Below are 25,751 nucleotides of genomic sequence, written 5' to 3'. Positions count from 1 at the left end.
TTTGACAGAAGGGAGAAACAGAAGGGAGGCGTGACCATCCCAACTACCAGCTGGGGGACATCCACGCTTCATGGGACTATACCAGATTCTTTGCCAGGTGAATCCAGTCTTACATGCCTTAGAGCTCCTCGCACATCTGCACAACTCTCCCACATTTCAGGTGTCCCATCTTAGGACAGGGTCTGATGGCATTGGAGATTCCACCAGAGGGTCATCTTCCTAGTCAGGAAATTGAGGAGGAGCTACACTACAAACTCATAAGCTGAGAGGCTGATCTGTAAATTCTTGGCCATCATTTTTGCTGATAATATTCATCTCTTTTTGCCCTATTACACTGATTCTCCTCTCTTGGTCTTTATTTCAAGGTGTACCCCATGTACACTACCATTCGTTTGGATGCACCTACTCTGTGGCGGTCATGAACACTAAAAAGGAGGCCATTTTGAAGAATGCCAGAACCATATTTAGTACTTTTTGTAGCAGGAGAAAGCTGACTGCTTTGTTCACTACTGTCATCATCAAACTCCGCTTCATGAGATGATAATTAACATGAGTGAATGATGAGAAAGTGTTCAGTATAAATCTTCAGGACTGTTGGAATCCCCTAACTAATGGTTGAGAGAAGCCAAGAGTGTGGAATGCTTCAATCACAGCAAAAGCTCCCTGCTTTGGAGCCTCAGATAAATTGTTTAACACACGTGTGTTATTTCATTGTCCAGTGTCTTTAGTTTGTTTCAACAATGTAAAAAATGCAAGACCCATAAATAAGCAGGTGTGAACAAGATTTTGATCAATAGTTATGTTTTCCAATGATACTTCTGTGCTGAACTGTCATTTTGTGTGACCTGCACATATTTGTTTTATTTGTTTTCTTGTTCTGCATTTTGTAGCATTTGTTCTATTCAAAAGTATAGTAAAGTAAAGTAAACTTCCCTTTTGCTGTTTCTTCATTCCTTTTCACCAAACAGAGCCCTGTATGTTGATTTGTCCAGTTTAAGTAAAAATTGTTTTGACCTACTCTGTGCCTCTATCCTCCTCCTCTTTTCTGTATTGTGACAATATGATTTATGAAAAAAATGATCTAAGCTGTTATAGCCTGGTTTTAATTTGAACAATTTTTACAACAGCCCCGTAATGCTAAACTATGGGAAAAAAATTAGTTATTTAGGTGTAATTGGGGACATGTTCCTGAAATAGAGGGTATCAAGAAGAGCCATTTTGAAACAAAGTACAGTTATATGGTCGAATAAATCAAGATCCAATCTTGTTGTTTTGGGCATGACTAGTAACAGAACAATCAAAATGGTACATTCTCACCCTCCTAACAATGAACTATACATGTCAAGTACATGGATTTGTAGAAATGTAGCAATCGTCGTTAATGAGATGTGTCTGTTTTACATTTCTCCCTATTCATGACTTGTTCCCACCGGGGACTTGTGTGTTGCATCAACCTGATTTTTAATGACACTGATGGATTGATTAGAGAGGACTGGGTACTGGTTGTGGGTAAGTCTGTGTTTCTTATAAACAGGGCCCACCTTATGGCGTGGGGAGGGCAGTCGGAAGAGCGGTGACGAGGAACTGGGACCCGTGGCGTTGCCGAAAAGAGTGACATAACCAGAGGCTGGCACCGTGATGCTACAACCTGTGACAACAGCGTGAGCTAAACAACCCTTGAAGGGATGTCGAAGTTGCAATTCCTGGTTTGCGTGTTATCTCCTGCGGGCTTGGAGCATTCCATCCACTGGCCCGACTGTGGGATTGTCGTAAAGTGGGAGGAAGTTTGGGGACGTGGGTGAGCGTGAGAACAATGTCAACACTGTTACGTTTCCATTCATATGGGCCGGAAAGGAATCTGGGCGGAGTTCACTGCTGCGCACTCAGGGGGACCACATGGGCATGTTTGCAGGGTTCTGGACTGCGCGACCCGGCACATCTGCTAGGTTTGAACACTGGGAGACCGACATGTGCACAACTCAGGTTTGAAAAATGTGGGTAACCATTTGGTTCGTAAGTTTGGGTAGACTAGTTTTGTACTGGTTGGTGGGAGCCGACACCTTTTTTGACGCCTGGGTGCCTCTGGCACCTAATCACAGGTGTGAACAGGGTCCTATTCACCCTCAGATGACACTCATTTGGTATGGGGGATTAGGAGCCTTTTTAAGCCAGACTGAGAGGAGCAGAAGCAGTTGTGCTTTGTGGATGTTTGTGACTCCCTGTAATGACATGTGAGATCTTTTCGGTTTTGCCGGCTTGTTTTTTTTTTGTGTTTTGAAGCTCCTAGGCATTGCATGAAATCAGTCATCTGGTTTGTGGCTTTATGACAAGAAAAGCCGTATTGCTCCAATGCTGGAGGACTGGGAGGATCACATCCCCAGCCTTTTATTGTAATGTGTAAGTAGTGTTGTAGTAAATGAAGACAGACATTGCCAGGACCGAAGGGTGTCAAGACCAAAACACTGCCAAGATTTGATGGTACCTAGACAAAGACACTAAGGCGAGACCAAGACATAATCCAGACTGGATGTCAAGTTAATCAGATCTCTCAAATCCCAAGTTATTTAAAACAGTTTACTCTAAATTAATTTACACCTCTAAACTCTTACACACCAAAGATGCACCCCTCATGATTGAGAGGACTGTTTTATTTTCACTTTGGAATGTCAAGCATTGAAATTATTGTTGCTCTTGCACATAGAGATGGATTCTTATCAGCCAGACTCATTTGTTGCACATACTGAAAAATAACATCTATAAAGCATCTATAATCAGCTCTCTGTCGACCCAGAACAATTTTCAGGACTCAAATCAGTCTGGTTTCAAAACCTCCCACTCAACAGAGACTGCTCTGCTGGCCATTACAAAGAAATTACTTATCAGTGCTAATCTTTTTCGACCATGTCAATTTTTTTGTTTGTTTCTCTCTACAACATTAGGAGGATTAGTCCATTTCTACCAACTCAGCTACTTGTCCAGCCTCTGGTCATCTCCAAACTGGAATACTGTAACTCACTCATGGCTGGTCTTGCTCTTAGCGATACTCAACCTCTCAAACTGATCCAGAACGCTGCAGCACAGCTTGTTTCTCAAATCTCTCATTCCTCACTCTGCACCTCGGTCCCTCTAATCCTCCAACACTGCTCGACTGGTGCCACCAGCTCTCAAGGTACAAGGAAAGCTTTCATCTAGACTTTTCTGTCTTTGCTCCTAGGTGGTGGAATGGACGTCCACTAGATGTCCGAGCAGCTGGGTATCTAAAGATCTTCAAACACAAACTGAAAACCTTCCTGTTTAGATTTTTTTTTTTGTGAGATGGGAAATTCCAGGTCCATTGCATTTTGTGCTTTTGTCTTTGAAGACTCCCCACGTGTATCTTTATCAAGCTGTGGCCTCCCCCAAGCAAGCAAGAGGTGCCAAATGGCCCGAGGTGCCATGACTAGTAAGTCTTGTCAGGGTTGGATGACCACTGTCCTCCTGGATCTGTTTGGACAAGGCAGAGACAAAGGACAATGTGATTGGTCTGTGGCAACCTTTTTGAGAATCAAATTCAGAGTATAAATGTTTCTCTTGGGGGGGTGCGCTCTCTTCTTTTTCCCTCCTCCATCGAGGGCTTGGGGGTTCTCCAGGGCCAGGCTGCCTTTCTGAAAAAAAGTCTAGAAAAGTCTAGATGAATGCTTTCCTGGTACCTTGAGAGCTGGTGGCACCAGTCGAGCAGTGCTGGAGGATCAGGGAGATCAAGGAGCAGAGCGAGATTGAGATAGGAGGGTGAACAAAGTTTGTAGGCAAACATCAGTATTTTTAATCTGATTCAGGCAGCTACAGGAAGCCAGTTCTAGTTAACCAAACCAGGGTTTTCAATGATTGTTATTTAAAACTCTTTAGGTCTCTCTTGATAATAGCATCTGCGAAGTGCTGAAAATGTAAGCAAGGTCCACAAACCTCTGGGCTGGGATGGCGAGATGCCTAGGTGCCTCTGACCTCTAATCACAGAAAGGGTTTAATCACCCTCAGCGGCCACTCGTATTCTATGGGTGATTAGAACCCATCTTAAGCCAGACTTAGAGCAGCAGAAGCTGTTGTGCTTTGTGGATGTTTAGGACTCCCTGTTATGCTGTGTTAATTTTTGTTTTGATATCCTGTTTTTTGTGCTTTTGACCTGCTTTTTTTGCACCTCTTCAATCGAACACCTGCATTTTTTGTAGTCCCTCCTGATCATCTGTCCTGTTTACAAGTGCAATTTGTCTTGGTTCTGTTCATTTACATTTACGTTTACAGCATTTATCAGACACCCTTATCCAGAGCGACTTAAAATCAGTAGTTACAGGGACAGTCCCCCTGGAGCAACTTAGGGTTAAGTGTCTTGCTCAGGGACACAATGGGATTTGAACCTGGGTCTTCTGGTTCATAGGCGAGTGTGTTACTCACTAGGCTACTACCACCCCTGTTCATCCTCAATACTGCATTTATATTTAAAGTCACACACTTGTGTATTGTGTACTATTTATTTAATCATAGTTGTAGAATTTGTACTAGTGTGTGTGTGTGTGTGTGTGTGTGTGTGTGTGTATATATATGGGTCAGTTGGTCATGTTACACATGTGCGTCTAATGGAAAAAGATGCTGTGTTGTGGTCTGGAAAAGGCTGGTTACATTTCTTCTCATGATAATCTGCTTGGCCCACACCAGTTATAATTTAGAAAGACCACTCCAACAAAATTGCTTTGCATTTTGTACAGAATATTTTCAATGCATTAAGCAAGAGCGGCTTATGAAGTCAGGTCAGTTTCTGCCCACTCTTCCAATGATGGTTCGGTTGGTAGCAGGCTGAGCCGATCATCCGAGAGCTCTCATTAACCTGAAAACATTATAGACAAACAAAAGTGAAGTACAAAACTCTGGGTCCTACAAATATGCAGCATGCATGGGCCCCTTCGTCACGGTTCAGGTTTAGGCCAAGGCTTCATTGCAGGCTTTGATGACCCCCTCATCCTGTGACACCTCTATGACACCCATGCAGGCAAATTCCCATGCCGTTTGGGAGCTCAAATTTCACTAGGGAGTCACAGGTCTGCTTTGGGGTCTCTGCCAAAGGGATGTGTTCCAGTTAACTCCAGGGGAGTCTTCCGAAGGCCATCCCATGCAAACTGAGCTGGTTCCTGTCAATTGAGAGGACATGTGACTCAACTCTAAGGATTTCCTGGATATTTGAGCTTCTCATAAGGGCTCAACAGTGCAACCAATGCAAGATAGTGATGTTCACTGACTTGCACAGAACTTGTTTTTGTATGATAGAGGTGAAGCCAGTTTGCCATACTATTATGTTTAAATTGGTTTTAAGTGGCTTTCACAAACTTTGTTTTAAGTCCTATAAATGTTTGCAAATTTACTGCACTGTGCTATCAGTCAGGTATAGTCCAAATAACAGAAGCATAATAGCATGAAACAGAAAAACATGACAAGAAAATGTAAATGTAATGCTTTAATGCACCTTTTACATCGCCACATTAGAAAGAAGAAATAAGTTGTGGGGCTACTGTGGGCCATCCCACTACTCCTTCTCAGCTGAACATCATTGCAACCTGTCTGTGTGTGTATCTTTGCCAATCTTCTCAGCAAGCATCATCTTTGAACAGATGGCCCAACAAGAGTGTGTTACAGTCACTGTTGGGAATTTGTCTTTCTTTCTCGTTGTAGAATTGTCATGTGGTGCATTATGCAGCAAAGACAATACACACTGAAATGAACAGTTTTCTAAAAAATTTAAAATGGTATGTGCTACTGTGAATTTCTTTTCTTTTCTTTTGTGTTATTGTGAAAATCCAGAAAATTGTATGTTTGTGCTATCAGTATGATTCAACTTTCCTAGAAGAGATGTACAACCCCACTACTGCCCCAGCATACACACGTCATTGTTTAATTGGATATACATCTTTATCCAAGGAAGCAGCATAAACACCTTGTGGCAGTGACCTGACACGGGGTGAAACATCCTCTTGGATTTGTGGGTTAGACAGGCCATTTGAGTTGAGTGTCCAGGAAATGCATTCTGTTCAAGCACAGTGCACAGATGGTTCAGTGTTTCTGGAAGGTCGATTTGTGTATCTTGCAAAGCCTAGGTTCACAGCAAAGAATTTATCAAGTGATTTGTAGCTCCCATTTCAAATAGCTATGCCCCATATGCATTTTTTCTTTTTTTGATCATGTTGGGTGCTTTAACCTTTGTTGTGAAATTGACATAGTGACATGACAATTTCATGATCATTATTTTACTGACAGCTCCTGTAAATATAATTTTCTCCTGGTAGATAAACAAATGCCCTTCTCGTTCATCGTCATGCCAAGATTTATGTTGCAATAGAATAAAAATTGCTTCAGAGCCACCAGATTTGCTGTGGACCTGCTTTCATCTGTGCTGGATATAAGTCGCCTTTTGCGACTCCCTGCATAGTGGGCAAGCAATGACGGGGGCGTGTGCTTGTGTGAGGCTCAGTCTCTAGGCAGTGTGAGCAGACGCAGACTCTGTCTCCCCCTCACCCTGTTCTGAGGACACGGCTTGCAGTCTGTTGTGGTCTGAGGCTAACTAGGGCGGCCATGGCCACATGGGAATTAGACAAAGAAACCTGCTCCTGTTTTGCCCACAATGTCAATGCTCCACTGACCTCTGAAACCCAATTTATAAGAGAACCCATTGGAAAATACTCTTACAACACACAGTATACAACATGAGCATTAAAGAATATCTCAGGCACCTGAAAGACAAAACTTGAATACATTTGGCAAAAAATTGCCAAGTTACTAAATTGTATTCTCCCTTATTGACCAGCTATTCTACGCTGACCATAAAAAATATTTATTTAAACTAATATTTGGATGTTAAAATCAATATCTAGATTTTGTGGATTTACAGGTCATTACAATCACAGTCATTGCTGGCCACAGAATGTTAGAAGTACAAAAACAGAACAGTTCATTACAGACCTTCAAACAAACATTCTTTGTTTCCAGCCATCTCCCTTTGTGAGCTGCGGCTCCCAATTTGCATTTCCAAAAATACTTCCTGCTTGGAGGAAGTGAGACTCTCCAAAGGAGTTTTAAGAAACTAATGGAGGTGTGAGTTCAGAAGAGCTGATGCAAATCCGTATCTTCTTTTCCTTGCTGCATTCATCTTTTCCATGAGTGCTGCACACTCCCACCTCCACTTTGCTTTGAGAATCAAGGCTCATCGCCACATTGATTACAATTTAAGCACAAATGCAAAACAGGCTATGGTAAGTGCAATCTTTCTGCCTGGTCTTCTATTACTGTTGCTATGGGAGATGAGGCTCCTTGCATCATTTAAAGAAAACTGCACCGGTGAATTAATAAATAATTTTTGTATGCCTGTCAAATCATTGCGTGAATCTGTGTGCAGCATGCATCTGTTTGTGTAGTGTAGTCAGCATGCTAGTTCTAAGCATCATGCCCAGACCTTTTTGGTGTTGTCAGCGTGAGAGATCTACGCCATGTCAGGCATGGCAGTGATAGGCTGAAATCAATGACAGATTTTCGAGCACAGTTTTTTTTTTTTATTGGAAGGAAAACTGTCAGAGAAACGAAGGGCGCTGTGCCGTGAGCAGAAGGCTCAGATGAATACTCACCCTCATGAAATAGAGTTCAGATGAGGACACGGCTGCAGGCTGCAGTCACAGCCTTGTGGGATAAACACAGATGGACTGGCTCCAGATGAAGCGCGCTTGTAAAAAAAATAAAAATCTCAGTAGTCTGTAGCTACACAGTTGTCATCTTTGTTGTAATTATTTATCATTCTGTGCATCTCTCAATTAAAAAAAGCAAGCATTGCCATTGCTATTTGCAATCCGTAATGTGTTATCATATTAACACCTGGATATTAATGGGAAATGCTCCACAGTTTTTCACATGGGGATGAGTAATAATTTAGTACAGAGAAATTATAACTAAAATCAGGCTGATGAACTTGAAGGCATACTTAAGCTCCTTGGTAAGGTTATGTACCATATTCCTGTGTGCTGTGATTTTCTGGTTATGAGGGTGAAATAAATAATATAGATATTAACAGGATGTGTCAGCATATGCAAATCAGCAACTGTGGATCCTTAATGCTGCTACAAAGTCTGTTTTAAAATGCAAATAACATAATCAGGCTGCTACACAACTGTGGCCAGTTTCTCTACTGTGGAACCAAAGTTGTTGTTTTTTTTGTCACATTCATGACATTTTTACATACAATCAGATTTCTAAAACATCATGCTGATGTAGTATGATGTCATGTTATACTCAATGCTGACCACAATGGAAATCTGGAATTAAGCCTGTTTTTAGAAGAATGGGTGCACACACTGTTTGTATGGCTAAATAAAGTACATTTCTGTGGGATTAAGTTCAGGATGCAGTCATTACAAAACATGAACTATATTTGTCTTTAACTATTCTATTTTAGAACAACTTGTGTGTTTTCACAAATGTTGTCTTACAGCATGACATACTTTCCTGTTCATGGCCTTTTCCTTTGATTGTAGAATTCTAACTTCTTTTTTTAAGTCCTGGCCCAGATGCAGCCAAACAATCATTGAAAAAACATTGTATCAGCACCATTTTCTTTCACAAATATGAAATGAGGAAATGCAGCATTTTCATTTAAACACACATAGCAATTATCTTTTCCACATGATCTTAAGCAAACTGTAGATTGGCAGCAAATTTTCTTTTTAGAGCATAGTGCCTTCCTCTACTGAGGTGGACTAATGAAGACGGAACAGGCTTTTAGTTTCTTCTGATACACATCCACAAACGTGTCTGAAGATCCTGTTCTTTTAATAAAATAGGATTATCACTCACACCTGATTTTCATCCAATTTATAGAAGACACCAGACTCTAAATGTCACCTTCCAATTGAGTGAAAATCCTAAATAGATTAAAAAATAGTGACAAAATTAATCTTCTTTTCTGATGGGTAGCTCATGGCTGCCCACTGCTCACTAAGGGTGATGGGTTAAAAGCAGAGGAGTCATTTATTTGTGTGCATTGTGTGCTGTGCTGCTGCTTATCACAAAGACAATCCCTTCACTTTCACTTTTTCACTGTTGAGGACTGGTCTTTTGGATTATATTTAGGTTGGATTACTCTGTGTAAGATTAAGCATCAGTTCCTTATCTCTGGTGTGACTGCATCTATCTGATTTAAGGATATTGGCATAACAAGGAACAACCAACTTGAACATATCATTAAGAATTTAAAGAAACTGTTTCTAATAAGAAAATGCAGTGCAGTTTGGTCTGATAATCTAATGTCTGTAGAAAAGTTTCAAGTTACTGATTGAATACTGTAAGATGTTCATTTTAGGTCACTGGTTTACTCATTCTGTGGTTACTCTTTCTCAGCAATCAGTTCAAAAATTTACAATGAATCTTGTATTCCAGAAGGATGTGAGTCACTGCTCCATTTACTGGAACTGTGTTCAAGTGCCACCTTAAATCAGTTTCGGACAAGAAATTCCAGACAGTGGTGAAAAGATTATTAGTCATATGTGATCTGTACGTGCATATCATGGTTCATATGGGACAAATTGGCTTGTCTGCTTTAAATCATACACAACATGTGCTACTATTAATTACATAGGCCAAAAATATAAAATTCTAATCTGACAAACAACAACATTAGATAGAATGAAATTCTATATCTGTAGATATACATTACACTATATTTGCATGGGTTTTGAGTGCTCTTATTTAGTTCATTTATGATAAATACAAAACCATATTGCCATAAATACCTTTAGTCTGTCAGTACATTTAAGGTAAAAAGGATGCATTACAAAAGAATTTCATAACAAATGTGCAATTGTTGCCTGAAATTACGTCACTCATATGTAGATAATGCTTGAATCAAGGGGTAGTCATCATGGACCGTGGCCAAGGTAACTGGCTCCAGTCTTCCGGATTCGGCAAAACACATATGCTCCCAATCTTTACTAGGAATGTCTGTCAAGTGTCAGCGCCACCACCACTGTTTCCCGTAACAGTTACCCCACACCACACAGCTATCCGGTTACTTTCAACCAGATCAAGGGGATAAACTCCCCCACAGCATACAAAAGAAAACTTTAGAGACCATGGAAAATTGATTTGGCCGTCTCGCTCATAATATCACCTGAGATGACACTGCATGTTCACTTAAAATTGAAACACTTGCTTTATATAATAGTTAATAGCTGAATAACGTGTTTTTTTGGCACAATTTCTCTCAGGTTTTAATATTGTTTTATAACTAGGTCTTGAATTTGATTACATTTTGCTCCATTGAAGATGAAATAAAGACTTTTTTTGGTTGACCATGTAGATCCTCAAAGCAGCTAATGTCCCCCCTTCCCATGGCACCTTGCTCATCTGAATCACATCTTTTATGGTGGCAGGGTCATGCTGACCCCAAAAGGAACCAAGGACGGAGCCTTGACTGACAGGCAGCAAAATCTGCCTCAAACGTTTCAATCCGTGTGCTTACACGAGTTCAAAGCCAGGAGCTTAATGTAATTCTCTGCCACAACAGGATTTGTATCAGTCGCAAAGGGTCAGTGAGGTTAAGAGCCGCTAAGTAGTAGGGTTGAAATCCCTTGTGACCACAACCATGTTTCTGGGGCTCCAAGTCTCCCGCTGTGCCCCGGGTGGTTAGACATAGCTCACCTTATCATGAAAGTGAGCAGTGGCAAGTGATGGCACGCCACTCCACCCTCTGTTTACACTATGTTAAGTCCAGGACACCATGTGTTCACAGGCCATCTCAAATCACTTTAATTAAGGTCTTTCTTGTCTAATGTCAACACTATTTGGCAAACAATTGACCTCTAGCAACAAACGTAAAAGTGACTTGGAGTTTCATCTATATGCAAATTTCTTAACCATGCAAATCATTTTAGCTTCAGAAAGAGAAAAATCTACTTTTCATCAGATTTATTTGAAACAAAATTGTGACTTGATTTTTTACATTTCATTTTTACATGAGTTTGAAATGTCCTCCTCTGAGAAACCCATATGAAACCCATTGTAGAATCAAATGAAAAATACTATATAATGTGACCAATGCTGCAGAGAAGACATTATGACATTGTGGGAGTGTGGTTTCTATTAAATTAAACACAATTGGACCCCCCAAAAACTCACTGTAGGGAGAAGTTACTACCTGGTTGATCTAGGCTTAGCAAGTCAGTTTTGTCATCTAGTTAGCATTAGCCTAATCAAAAATCAAATTACTCTTACTTCCTATTTTAGCATCACTACTAACTTTGCTCTTGTGACCCACCAGATACAAAATGTTTGGCACACAAATAGACCTGAAATTTATTTGGATCTGACAGGGTGTGGGTGGCTAGAGAACCATCATGAATAATATAATAGCAATCTTCTTCCAAGAAGTAATTCCTTTTGGTCCATGAAAGGATCCTATGCCTCAGTAGCTACAAGAACAGTTGCACAGGTTTAAAAGCTTTGTTGGCAATTAATATGGTAAAAATGCATGAATTTTTGTAGAACATACAGGAAGCTACAGGAAGCCAGTGGAGGAAGAATAGCGATGCAGTGGTGTGGGACAACTTCAGAAGATTGAGAACAAGTCATGCAGCTGGATTCTGCATCAGTTTCAGAAGTTAACTTGTGTGGAGATCCTTTTGCTGATTCCATATAATAGCTCCAATTTTAAACAGCAATGAAACAGAAAAAAAAATTCTTTATTATTACATTTATTTATTATATAAACCCCTTTAGTAAACTAACTAAAATAACAGAACATTCAACCATCATATTTTTTACATTAAAAGTCTGCTGTGTTAAACATTAAAATGTTATACATTAAGTAAAACAATATTCGTAAATAACTTTTTATTGAGTATATTTACATTCTAATTCAAAACACCAGAATTCTAATTAATCATACATTTCAATTGAAAAATACTTAGTTCCATGTTGAAGAGAAGATGGAAGTGTTCGGTTGGTTCCTGTGAGGTTTGGCTGGTACCTGGAAGATGACATGATTATGGGGACATAATTAGGATTATAACATAAGATCCTTTATTAGTCCCACAAGTTGGAAATTTACATGAGCCTACAACCACAGATGTAGCTAATGCCATTTGTTCTTACATGGGCAAAGGGAAATGAGAAGGCTCAACATGGATCATTTTTCAGAGGATCATTTTTCACATGATTACTTTGCATGGGTGGGTTTTCTGTCTTCTCAGAAAATCCAGAATGTGAAGACTTGGGTGGAGTGCATTGTGATGCTGAACATGAAGAAGACCTACTTGATAGCAGAAGTGCTTAAAGTCCGTGTAAAGTAAATTTTGAGAAATAATTACCATCCCATTGACCATCCCGTTGACTGTCCTATGGACCAGTTTAAACTTCAAATATGAATGGCTGTGTGTTTTTAGTCCAATAAATAAGTGTCAGCTGTAAATGACACTTGAGAAAGGGGGTGGATGCACCCTCAGCAATTAAAGTCAGAGAAAACTGTCTTGATGTTTAAACCTAATTAAGATACTTTGCACATTCTAAAATTATAAAGTGCCATGCAATAATATTAGTCCAAAATAAGGAGAACCTCCAGAAGAATTTTTTTTTCTGGTAGCAGACTAGTGGTTAACACACTCGCCTGTGAACCAAAAGACCTCAAGGTCACATGTTGAAACGTCACTTACCATTGTGTCTCTAAGCAAGACACTTAACCCTGAATTACTCCAAAGGGAATGTCCCTGTAACTACTGTGAGTTGCTCTGAATAAGGGCTTCCGCTAAATGCCATGAATGTTGTTTCATTTTGAGACGCTTCTTTTCTGAGTCTGTTTCATTTTGAGAAGCCATTTGTTCTACAGGCAGATGGGAAACAGAAGATGATGTTTCTCCACAGAACAACGACAGATAGTCTTGATTCAAATGAACTGATTGTGTCGGTGTCCATTAAAATGCTTATTGTTAGTACATCACCCACACAACTAGAACCTGTAATTGGGGTTTTGTTTAGGAATGTGACTTTCCATAAATGTGTCTCTGCTAACAACTGTCTGGGTGGTAAACAGGTTTTTTTTTTTTAGCATTTTAGTGCCAGCTTTACCCTTTTGTAGGCTAAGTAAGCGTGGGCTGCATAAATAGTCTTTTCCACAATTAATGCGTGTTTTGCTTTCCTAGCAATTATTTATCATTGAAGTATTCCTGAAAACTTTAAACCAACCAAACAGCATAGGGGATTTAAAAAAAGGATTAAGTAAAACAAAAATGACAGATTTATTGCAATGGCTTTACAGGTCTATACTTGACAGCCTACAAGAAAAGCATTATGCTGTGTGACTAAAACAGTTATGTTTGTAGAGAATATAACAAAACACAAAATAAAGAAGATATAGTACCTTCTATATTGCTGCTAAATGACTTAACTAAACTAAAATTACCTTTATAAGGCTGTACCTGGTACTTGTATTTTGTCTTGTAGCTGGAAATGTTAATACAAGTATGTTAAAAAACATCTGCACTGAAACACAACTTCCATGAAGCTTAGACCCTATGATGCACACTTATAGCATGTGTAGTGTAACATTCTCATTACAACACATTTGACAGAACTTAAATTGTTATTTGCACTATTTAAATTTTGCACGTAATACACTGTTCGAATATACATTACTATACAGGGGGCAGTGGTGGCCTAGCGGTTAAGGAAGCGGTCCTGTAATCAGAAGGTTGCAGGTTCGATTCCCGATCCGCCAAGGTGCCACTGAGGTGCCACTGAGCAAAGCACCGTCCCCACACACTGCTCTCCGGGCGCTTGTCATGGCTGCCCACTGCTCACTCAGGGTGATGGGTTAAATGCAGAGGACAAATTTCACTGTGTGCATCGTGTGCTGTGCTGCTGTGTATCACATGTGACAATCACTTCACTTTAACTTTAACATTTAACCCACTTGGCATGCTGTTTATGCTCTACATGCTGTATGCTGTTCAGGCTGTATCTGCTCCAATAACACTCTTTCATTGGCTTGTACCCGTACTTGCATAATGACAAAGTCATCTAATCTAAAAATCTACCTCCTCCTACGTTCCCTTCTGTAACAAACTTTAATCAAGAACCTTTTTTTTCTTCTCTCTTTTCAAGTCTGGTCCTGATTGTTTACAATGTACAAAATTACCTCAGATGAACTGCAGCAGAAGTGCTTGGCAGAAGGACAGAGTGGATGAGAAAAAAGGAAAATACAGTTGGTGCCTAGACATTCATTTTATCACAGAATTTTACAGCCAGTTCGGTTTAGATAATCCATATAGTCATAGATTTAAGATATGCAATGGTGATGTTACTACCATAAATGGTACCCAGATTTTCTAAATAAATGCAGAACAGACAATTTAATGATCATTTACTATAATCTCATTTACTGTATTTTTGCTTTTGATTCATGAACTATGAATGCCAATGTGTCAATCCACAAATATAACTGCTCTTATTAACAGGAAATATCGACTCATTGGACTGGAACAGAGATGAGAAAGCTTTTATTCTTGTACAAGACAAGTCAGCACAGTCAGGATTGTCTGCAGAGGAACAGGCAGTCTGTTTCATTGGTATAGAGAGAGTGGATCTTTCCATTATTTGTCAGCATCTCTTCAAGGTGTTGGTCTTAGTGATTAAAGTAGCTGGTTAAAGAAATATAGTTGAATAAAGGACAATAGTAAAATTAAATTAATAAAGGATAGCAGTAAAATGAATACAAATAAGCAAAGGATAACATAAAATGGGATTCCCAAACATTCCCTCCTGATTATACTATATCATTTATATACAAGCTTTCTGCCTGAAAACAGAAGCCTCATATGTCTCCATAACATATCACCTTCTTATGGATGTGTATTATGTTTAGAAACAGAAAATGAAAAATGGTTAAATGAATAAAGGAATGTCAATAACTGGTTAAAATAAAAGACAATTGGAAAATTAATAAATAAAATAAATGAAATCAGAATAATGCTAAAGAATAACATGGTGTTTTGTACCAATTAGTACGACTTCCAATTCCAAAAGTGTTCCAAATTCCCTAACAATAACAGAGAGAGGAAGAAAAAACCTATACCAACTTGCCTTGTAAGGCAAACCAGTAATGACTGGTTTGCTGATCGTCAACATCACATTTAAAACTGAGCATGTAGACCACACCATGTGCTATTTTTGGCAGACACACCATTATGATTTATAGCTTTAAGGTACAGTCTGTTATCAATCTGTTCAAATTAGTCTTATACATTTCTTTGTGTGATTTTTAAAGAAAAGACCATGGTGGTATTTTCTTTGGCCTTGCACATTGTTGAAATAGTTGAGGATCTGTGTGGATATGCCATGACTTTTTGTCAGACTCCGATCACTGACTAGGCAATTAAGATGCCAGATGCTACTACAAGCGCCAGACCAAAGTAAAACAAAGAAAGTTGTCTAATTCAACAAATTGTCAGTCACATTGTGGAATTATCTTTTCTATTGTCTTTTTCCTCTTAGCTAAAGTTCCATTTTATATCTGTTTGGAGTTTTGAGACTATGGAGCTTTAGTAAAAGTAGTGTATGAGCGGTGTTCACTACTGGTATATCAAACATGTCTTGAGGATTTGCAGAAATAAACAGATAAAAACATGGAAGGACTGTTTGCTAGTTATCGGAATATTAAAGAGGTGAAACCATTTACCCATTTGATCCTCTGTTGGTGTGTAATTATTTCTGACCATCAAAGGCATTCACACTCTGTAGACATCTTAGGACCAAGCAAAACCAAGCCAAACCAATCCAGACATGCTGCAATGCAGACTTCAGGAACATTATTAAATGTAAAATAATGAATCTGAACATTCCCCACACACTATGTATTATATTGCTCCTTCAAAATATGGGAAGTTAACATCCAGTGTTTTGTGTATTGGTAAGCAAAAGACTCGTACTGGTTCAGTAGATTAGTGGAGGAATAACAAAAATAGTGACAAACTGTAACAGTTGGCCATGTCTTGTGTTTTTGTAGTGTTGTAATGTTTTATGTTTGCCTTCAAACATCACATTATTTTCTAGTATAGTTCATGTCCAGCTGTTTGCTGGAAAGTTTACAGTAAGTAATGAGAATACATTTTCAGTCAGAAGAGTTCCAGCAAGTCATGTCCAGATGTTTAAGAATTCAAACTTTTCTGTTTTATGTTGGCTATGTTTGTTCAAATGGGGAACCTTCCCCTTACATGTCATAACCTCAGCTCACGTACTACTTGTTTAAATCCTATGTACAATGACATTAAACTGAGTTTCTTTTGCCCAATAAATGCATTCAAAATAATAGTCGGGCAAATTGTGGGATCTCAGGTTCTGCCTTGAACGGCTATCGTATTTTACCACCTCCCCCCTCGGCTGTGCCACCCAGTGAGCATGGTGGGTGGACTGATAGATTGACTTTCAGCAACACCGTACACACGGCTGTGTTGACATTTTCATTCAACCATTAGAAATAAAGCAGGACAAAATCCTGTCATGGGTCACTGAGCAATATGAATTGCAGCATAGTGTAGTCTATTAGCTCATCACACCCACCATGGGAAGGCTGGCAGTTCTGCATGACCTGTAATAAAAGTATTTGGATGTCTTTCAGTTGACAGACTGCAATGAAGTCAGTTAAACGCTTCCTGTTGTTGCTTTAATTTCTTGATCCCATACGAGCACTCATTATGTACCAGACTGGTATTGTCATGTACAATATTACATCAGGAACATGATCCCAATATATTATATGCTCCTGTACAGAGGTAACATGCAGTAAAATATATTGTTCTGTGTTCATAATGTTGACTAGGAGGCCTGTGTCACATAGAATTCTCAGAAAGTTAATTAAATGTACGGCTAAAATCTAACTTAGCTAAATAGCTAAGCTAAAATAACAAGAAGTATGATCTGGTTAACTGGTTTGACCTGTTTTGCAACTAAGCCTCTGCTTTTTTAGATTCTGACAGAGAACATAGTATTAAACTGAATTCTGTAGGTTGTCAACACGCATTTTAATAACACATTTTTGCTAATAGGTTTTAAAAAATAGGGTCATGGGTGTGTTATGTAATGTATAGGATTCCTTCTCAGAAGACTGATTGCCGTTCTGCAGCACTGGTGTATTTTAACCGGTTCAAAGATAGCAACCTGAGCACACAACCTCTCTGTGAACTGCCGTCTTCCAGAACTCCTTTTTCATTGTTGCATGAAGTTTCATGAAGGTTTGAAATGTGAAAAGTCCCATTTTCCTCTGAAAGAACAAAATGAGGATGAGTGCTTTGAAAAAACATAAAAAATATTTATTCTTTCATCAGGAGCACAACCACTACAATTTGCCCTTATAAGGATTATTCCAATGTTATGTATTTAATGGGACATTGATTGCCTAGGAAAATCATGGTTACTCATGCCTCATCATGCCTCATAGGTTATACTTAAAAGCGCACTGCGATCTCAAGAACCATTGCGCTGACCCCACTGCACCAGCACAGCAGGATGTTGCATTTCCCATTTTTTTCATTTTTCACATAATTACCATGGAACATTATGGAACATTCACCCATTATGGCTTAAAAAAACATAATGTAGGGTTCTAGCTTTGTTTTCCTACAATACAGAAACATTGATGGTTTCCATAATATTAGCTGAACAGTACAATAAAATGATTTATTCCTATAGAATTAGTTGTGCATCCATTTATATTCAGTATGTGTTTAATATTGCAAATTGTTATAATTACTAACATCTGTGGGCTGTACGTAGTTGCATGCTCAGGTTGAGGGTTCTGACATGTTTATTGGTTTTTCACAATGTTACCTTCCTCATCTGGAAGCCATCAGACAGACTGGAAACCCAGGGTGTCATGCTGGCCATTTTACCACGCTGATCCATTTATACAGGCCTAACACTAACTACGACAGGAATGCTTTGAATCTGCCCCTTTGGCCATGAGAGCAGTACCCTTCTGCAATGTTAGGCGAGGGGGTGAGCCCACTGGCTGGGACCTGGGGGAATATAGTTCACCACGGCTCATTTGTTATTGTCCACCTGGAACTCCACGAGAGATTTATGAAACCTGGGTCTGAGAATGTGACCCTTTTGAGGGTAATGGGCCTCCCTCTCCAAAGTCATCACTCTTTAAAATTATGTTGAGAGAATAGTTTAATTGGTGCAGCCTCTCCTAGGCATTTCCACAATGGTGTACATAATAAGTGATATGTAATTTATTCAGCACTATGTTTATTCTAATGACAGGACTATTTAATCAGTATTCTCTAAGCCTGCCAGTATTCTTCAATGGTCTCAGCAATAATACAACATCATAAACGAATCAAGCACAAGGAGGGTTGGGCAACAGACGATGCCAAACTTCAAATGAACAAACTCTGTGATTACAATTTACATATGGACTGTAGCCTGCACGTAACCTGATTCATTTAATTCCAACATGTAGGGCATTTAGGACATGATTACTAATTAAATCCCATGGACCAATTAATTTTGTCTTAGATCTAAAGACTGTGGTCTAATTCTGTCCTTTTAGGAACTCAGATCTGGAATTTCTGATCCAATCTTATCCTATCAAGTTCTTGGAATTGCTGTTGCAAATCATCAACATCCCCTTGGAGGTCATGAATGATGAAAAGGCTGTGTAAGGATACAGAATTACCAAGAAATAATTTGTCCCCAATGATAAACATGCATAGGCCTGTATTATGTTTTAAAATTTTGCCCAAAACACTGAATATTTTAAAAGAACATTTTCACTCAAATTTTCACAGGAGGATTCTCAGACAATATTGCACAAATCAAAATGCTTCATTGCAATGCGATTCTGGCTTCTGGTACTCTAGCAACACCAGCATGTCAAAACCGCCTAAACACTCTAGCAAATGTGAAATCCGTGTGGTGCAGAGTATTCTGGTGAACATGACATCAAATTTCTTTTATCTGAGACATTTTAACATGTGCACACAGCGCGCCCTAAGGTTTAACCAGTGTGTGCTATTTCGAAAATTGTTCTTTGAGATACTGATACTGCTGTCTTATCATTATGGCTGAGGTCATGGCAGGTAATGGTCTAGTTTCCTTTCTTTGGAAACTGCTGCCACCTTCTGGCAGAAAATCCACACTTTAAGGTACAGTTGTGGTCATTTTCGTGACTGAGCATAACAATATGCACTTATTATAAACAATTGACAAATAGTTTTTGCTTAAAAATGTTCCTGTTTGTGTCACCTTATCTGTCACATCACACCGGTACCTCAGTAAATCAAGTAATTGACTATACCACAAAAGTTCCTACACACTCCAATCAATCTGAACTTTTTTTTCAAAATTTTTTTAAATTTAATTTCAATATCAATCAAGTTATGGATTTTTCGAAATTTTCTGCATAATATCAAGCTATCTAAGCTTATCTAACTTATCTTTACGAGGTGCCAATAATTTTGTATTCATGTTGTACATCTGAGTAAACGCTAGACTGCTGACGTCACATTCCACAGCCTGAACCGAGTTAACTGTTTTTTATTTTTTTCAGTTTTGCCATGTTGTCTATACAGCCTATATTCTAGCATCTGTCATATGCCCTGTTACATCTACCGGTCGCAGAACCTGTGTGTATTTTATAAAGCCCTATCCATTGTGACCACCACATTCTTTGTTCTTCCAAACTGGAATGGAGTTTACAGTTCTGACTCCCACCACAAGATGGAGACAAGGACCAATATATAAAACTTTTAAAAAAGCGTGTTGAACATTTTAATCTGTATACTTTTCACATTCTAATTAGCTTGTTACATTCTCCTTTTGTTAAATAAATGTGATCATTTGTGCAAATGACATGACATTGACACCCTATTAATCCTATTAACCCTATTAATCCCAAGGAATTAAGAAGATATAATACAACCATGAATATATTATAAGAATATACATTAGGTAATGCACTCCAGTCTTGCACATTTTATATAAAAACAAGCATGGACTCCACCAAAATGCTTCTGTCATCACTTTAAACTGTCAGATGACACAGAGTGGATCTACAGATCAGTAGTCCCTGTAAATCAGCATAACAAATTGACCTTTAACAAAGATGCATTAAATAACAGTACTGTAATTTACTGTAGTTGTTTTATTGCTGTACTTGATCATGATTTAACAGCTTACAAAAATCAGCCGTTCAGACATTATATTTAATAATATTGATTTTATTTTTATTTGTATGATGCAATGATAACACAAAAAAGCAGTACGTTCAGGTGCTTTAAAAACAGCTATTAGGTGCTATTTCAGGTTCTATTAAAAATACCACCCATGGCACATGCTTTTATATGGAATATAATGGTGATAATTATGTTTTTAGTGTCTTTAGAAGTACAATTAATTTTTTTTTAACCAAGTGAACTTCTGTTTATTTTTTGGTTAATAAATAAAATGTATTAAGACAGTGTAATTTAATGCTACTTGCATTTAATGCAAACATGTTCTTATGTTACATACTGAAAATGAAAGTGAAGTGACTGCCATTGTGAAACACAGCAAGCACAGCACACGGTGCACACAATGAAATGTGACGGAACTTTGTTCAGTGTCACCTTGGGATTCAAACCGGCAACCTTCCGGGTCTGCTTCCTTACCTACTAGGCTGCCCACCTGTAGTGGCAACATAAAGTACTGTTTTACATGAGGCTATAATGCTGACATTACATGATGTTTATGTGAATCCCACATATGTGAGGAGTCATTTAGATTTGGATACTATCAAGATGTTTCAAACAATAAACTGGATCCTTTAGTGTTATTTATAACAAATGAAACCTTTAACATCTCCATAACATGCCTTAATTCCATATGGAATTATGTTGATTCCTGAGATTTAAAAGGGTAAAAGGTAGTTCATTCAAAATGTCCAACACAAGAAAATGGATGTCAATGGAATAAGTTTTTGATTAACCCCACAAATTCTGCAATGAATCGTAACTGTGACCTTATTCTTGGGGCTCTTCATATTCAGCCATTTCCACAGATGGGTGCAGTGAGCTCCTGCGAAAAAGCCACCCTTCTCATGGGCTCAGATGGAAGAGTAATGTTTTCCGTAACTGGTCAGCTGGATTTTTTCTGGCAGAATGATATTGACTGTGTGCTCCTCTCCGTTGGTTGTCCTCAGCAGGTAATCCCTCTGCTGCCTCACCAGCTGGCTGTATTTTGCGTTGGCCATCCATATCTCGCAGCGGCTGAAAAAAATGATACCCATGGTGCCTAGCACCACCAGGCATGTGAGCAGGGCGAGCACCACAAAGCAGATGACCTGGCTGTGTGTGCTGAGAGGTCCTGGTGCGTGAATCGTCTCCTTCAAAGTGATCTTTAGCAACTCCCTATCCGGAGAACGCAACAATTTGTGGAACGCATGGGCAGGAAGACTGTAGTGCTGTGGAGAGAGACTGCCACTCAGCAGACTGGACCTAGGCTTGGGTTGAGGCCGCTGGTCTTGGAAGGAGGAACACAGGGGACCCAAGAAGCCAGGCAGGCACAGGCAGCGGACACCCCCATCACCGCGGCGGCGGATGCAGGAGCCTCCATTCAGGCAAGGGTTGCTGATGCAGGGCTGCAAGCGGCTGCTGTTACAGGTGGGTCCACTGAAACCTGGCGGACAGCTGCAGGAGTAGCTGGTGGCACGCTCTGTGCAGAGACCACCATTAGCACACGGATTAGGCTCACACTTGTCAGTGCTGATCTCACAGAAGTTGCCAGCAAAACTTGGTGGACAGATGCAGGTTGAGTGGACATCCAAACCATCACTGTCAGTGCAGGTGCCTCCATTCTGACAGGGTGAGCTGCAGATCAAGATGAAAATGTTAAAAACTTTAGCGCTTTTGACCAAAAATAATATAAAATATTATGTTGTTTTACAGTCATATACAGACAACATTATTACACATAATGCAACATAATAAAAATGTTATGAAGTTCTTAGACTCAAATTCGTAATAAAAATTGTAAATAATGACACAAAAAGAAAAAAGGAAAAAAAGACTATATTTCATAAGAATGCATGTAAAAGAGTACCTACATGAACTATCATATATGTGTACACACACACACACACACACACACACACATCCCAAAAAATGTCAAAGTGCCCCCGAGGTCCCCTTGATCAAAGCACCTTTTGTTGTGTGCATCGTGTGCTGCGCTGCAGTGTATCACAATGCCAATTCAGTTTCACCTTCCCACACTACAGCTCAAAAGTTTAGGGTAATTTCCAAATTCAATGAAAAGATGTGAGAAGGGAATGAATATAAAAAATTAAAAATAAATAAAATTAATAAATAATCAAGTATGAAATAATTATGTTGTCAAACACACTTCTGCTGATACACTAGATATTTTACTGGTGTGAAAAAGGTCATTTTTTTTTTAATCTGTACTAGAATTACTAAAAAGGGACTTGGGTTAACTAATAAAGTTCCTTTCTACATGAATGCAGATATTCGATCATTAACAGCCATTTCCAGTTACTGGAGCCATTAAGTACCTGAACGATATCTGAACTAAAATTTTTACCCATTTTTATGGACTATTTAATACCAAACTTACTCTCACCCCTGAAGGTAAAGGTAAAGTGAAGTGATTGTCACATGTGATACACAGCAGATCAGCACACGATGCACACAGTGAAATGTGTCCTCTGCATTTAACCCATCACCCTGAGTGAGCAGTGGGCAGCCATGACAGGCGCCCAGGGAGCAGTGTGTGGGGACGGTGCTTTGCTCAGTGGCACCTCAGTGGCACCCTGGCGGATCGGGATTCGAACCGACAACCTTCTGATTACGGGGCCGCTTCCTTAACCACTAGGCCACCACTGCCCCTGAAGTGATGGTCATTGTGAAACCAGAAAAGCACATGGTGCACATAATGAAATGTGTCCTCTGCTTTTAACCCATCAGCCTTGGTGAGCAGTGGGCAGCCATGACAGACGCCCAGGGAGCAGTGTTTGGGGATGGTGCTTTGCTCAGTGGCACCTTGGCAGATTGGGATTCGAACTGGCAACCTTCTGGTTATGGGGCCAATTCCTTAACTGCTAGGCCACCAATGCCACCGTAAGGCCACCACTGCCCTAGACTGTTTTTACATTTACATTTAACATTTAAGGCATTTGGCAGATGCCCTTATCCAGAGCAACTTACAACATGCTTTCAAGTTACCATCGATGAAGTGATCAGTTCTGGTTCATTAGGACCCCCAACTATGAATACAGTCTTTTTATTCACTCTTGTTGTAGATTCTGTACACAAGATAGACAATAAGAAGTTTACAAGCTAATCTTAATATTCTTTAAAGAGGAAGGTCTCGAGCTGCTGTTTGAAAATACTCAGTGACTGAGCGGTTCTGACCTCAAGGGAAGAGTTCTGCCAAGACAGAGAAGAATCTAGATGAATGTCTTCCTTTTACCTTTAGCAATGGAAGGACCAGGTGAGCAGTACGGGAGGCTCAGAGAATACGAGGTGCAGTGTGAGGTATAATGAGGGCTGTGAGGTAGGATGGTGCTACTCCATGTTTGGCTTTGTAGGCAAGCATCAGTATTTTGAATCTGATGCGTTCAGCTACTGGGAGCCAGTGGAGGGAACATAGCAGTGGGGTGGCGTGGGAGAATTTGGGAAGGTTGAAGATCAGTTGTGCTGCTGCATATTGTATTAGTTGTAGAGGTCGGATGGTACACAGCGGTAGACCAGCTAGAAGGTACAGTAATCCAGTCGTGAGATTACTAAGGACTGATCCAGTATCTGGGTGGCCTGTGTTGACAGATAAGGACGGATCCGTCTGATATTGTAGAGAAGGAATCTACATGAGCAGGTAAGATTGCTGATGTGAGTCGAGAAGGAGAGTTGGTTGTCTATTGTTACTCCAAGGTTGCAATAGAAGGAGCTGTGAGTTGTCCAGGTTTTCTTGGACAAATACCCTGCAAGGCAGACCCTTTCTGACTTTTTCCCTGTATGCAAATGACTCAAAGCCCATTGGTGTAAGTGAGTGAAAGTTAAGGTCACAATTGCCACATGTGACACCGCAGCACAGCACCAAGTGCACCCAGTAAAATGTGGCCTTTGCTTTTAACCCATCCCCTGAGGGGGCAGTGGGCAGCCTCAGTGACACCCTAGTGGTTCGGGATTTGAACCCACAGCCTTTTGATTATTGGTCTGCTTCTTTAGCCTAATGTCATTTGAATGGCAGTGGTGTCAAATACTTATTAAACAGGTCTTCAAATTAAACTGAAATTGGGGTGTTTCCAGCCAGGGAAGGTTTTACCCATTGGTTAGACATGGTCCTTTCTTGTGCTGACAGTGTTCCCCGATGTACCCATCAGGACAAATGCAGAGGTAACCTCCTTCCCCAGTCTCCACACAGGTTGAATTTCCGGAGCAGGGTTCCGATGAGCACCAATTTTTTTTATCTGAAAAAAGAAAAAGGCGTGTTATGATATGTATTGTCTGAGTGATGTGTGTGTGTGTGTGTGTGTCTGAACAATTCAGATTGTTCTCTCTGTGACCTAACCTTCATTACACTGGCTGCCCACCCATCCTGGTTCACAGATACATTCCCAGGCTTTCACACATGTTCCGTGCAGGCAGCCTGGGAAAGAAATGCACTGATCACACATCGCACCCCGCCAGCCGGCTCTGCATCTAAAAAAAATAAAAACGGGGAAGTTAAGGTGGAAATGCATCTGTGGAATGGTGTATTTTTAGCCATGCGTTGTGCAGCGTTGGTATAATCCTTTGGAAGTATTGCCACATGCAATAAATCAGAGATCGGCGTTTAAAACAACAATTAACGAAATACATGCATTTTTAGCAGTAATGGCCCCATAAGTAAACAAATAAACACATAAATAAATACCTGCATTCGCCGCTTTCCTCACAGACTGCATTGTCGGGGTGACACCCAGAGCTGCATTCCAGACCTATTAATGGGTGCAAGCCATAACCTGAACAGTGTTTTAATCAACGACACATTACTGGCACATTATAGTACACAATAATAATAATAATAATAATAATAACGATAATGATGGTTATGATGACGTGCTCCCACCTTTTACAACGTCGACAGTCCCCAGGCAAATGAACAGCGCTGCCAGTGCAGGTAATTCAGCCACGTTCATCTTGCGTATTTTCCTGCAATACAGGCATAAATTGCCCGTGTAATAGGAAAAGTTGCAGATGAACAACAACGGGCACTTTAATAAATAAGTCGCGTTGGTAACAATGAACTCGGTGCTCCCCCAAACAAAGAAACCCCACTTGTCCGTGCGACTGTTTCCAGACAAATTGATTGAACTTTTTTTTTTTTTTTTTTTCACGTAGCGAGACGAAAGGCGTGAACATTACCTACGTGGCTCCGCGGTCCGGGCTGTTATCGTGACGAACCATCGGAATCACCGCGCGGCTCCGGTCTGAACGCTGGTTCCAGAGGGAGTCGGTGCGCGGCGTAGCTCCTCCCACCCGAGACCGCTGTCCAGCACCCCATCCTCCTGAACGGGGGGCGAGCCCGCACCAGGCATTTGTTTGCTGTGACTTCCAGCCTCACACCCTCATCACATCACAATTTACAATGTCTGTATATTTTCTATTGACATCAACGCCACAGACAAGTCTCCATATAATTCTGACAGAAGAAAATGGTTCTTG

The 25,751-nt window shown here is 39.9% G+C and overlaps 1 protein-coding gene across 3 annotated transcripts; it reads right to left on the bottom strand.

Annotated features, from left to right (window-relative positions):
* Positions 1-20,363: 20,363 nt before the first annotated feature.
* dlk1 (delta like non-canonical Notch ligand 1) lies at positions 20,364-25,541 on the bottom strand. 3 transcript variants are annotated; one of them, XM_028991286.1, is made up of 6 exons: positions 25,452-25,541; positions 25,156-25,238; positions 24,961-25,048; positions 24,616-24,746; positions 24,370-24,514; positions 20,364-21,899 (listed from the first exon to the last, which is right to left on the bottom strand). In XM_028991286.1, the coding sequence occupies exons 2-6, from the start codon at positions 25,223-25,225 to the stop codon at positions 21,137-21,139; spliced, it is 1,197 nt and encodes a 398-aa protein (XP_028847119.1). In that variant the 5' UTR covers positions 25,226-25,238; positions 25,452-25,541; the 3' UTR covers positions 20,364-21,136. The 3 variants fall into 3 exon arrangements, with proteins under 3 accessions (XP_028847119.1, XP_028847123.1, XP_028847115.1); XM_028991290.1 differs by having other exon boundaries at positions 24,961-25,024; XM_028991282.1 differs by having other exon boundaries at positions 24,961-25,024; positions 25,456-25,502.
* Between the last annotated feature and the right edge of the window lie 210 nt (positions 25,542-25,751).

The sequence above is a fragment of the Denticeps clupeoides genome, chromosome 1, assembly GCF_900700375.1.
Source record: "Denticeps clupeoides chromosome 1, fDenClu1.1, whole genome shotgun sequence".
In the NCBI taxonomy this organism is placed as follows: Eukaryota; Metazoa; Chordata; class Actinopteri; order Clupeiformes; family Denticipitidae; genus Denticeps; species Denticeps clupeoides.
This window is presented reverse-complemented; position numbering and strand designations above follow the sequence as displayed.

Bases quoted from the DNA above. Each gene is read 5' to 3' on its own strand.
- dlk1 (XM_028991282.1), bottom strand. From the start codon at position 25,493: ATGGTTCGTCACGATAACAGCCCGGACCGCGGAGCCAC. The intron at 25,025-25,155 runs GTGGGAGCACGT...ACCCATTAATAG, and splicing joins GACTGTCGACGTTGTAAAAG to GTCTGGAATGCAGCTCTGGG. The intron at 24,747-24,960 runs GTATTTATTTAT...TATTTTTTTTAG, and splicing joins GAGGAAAGCGGCGAATGCAG to ATGCAGAGCCGGCTGGCGGG.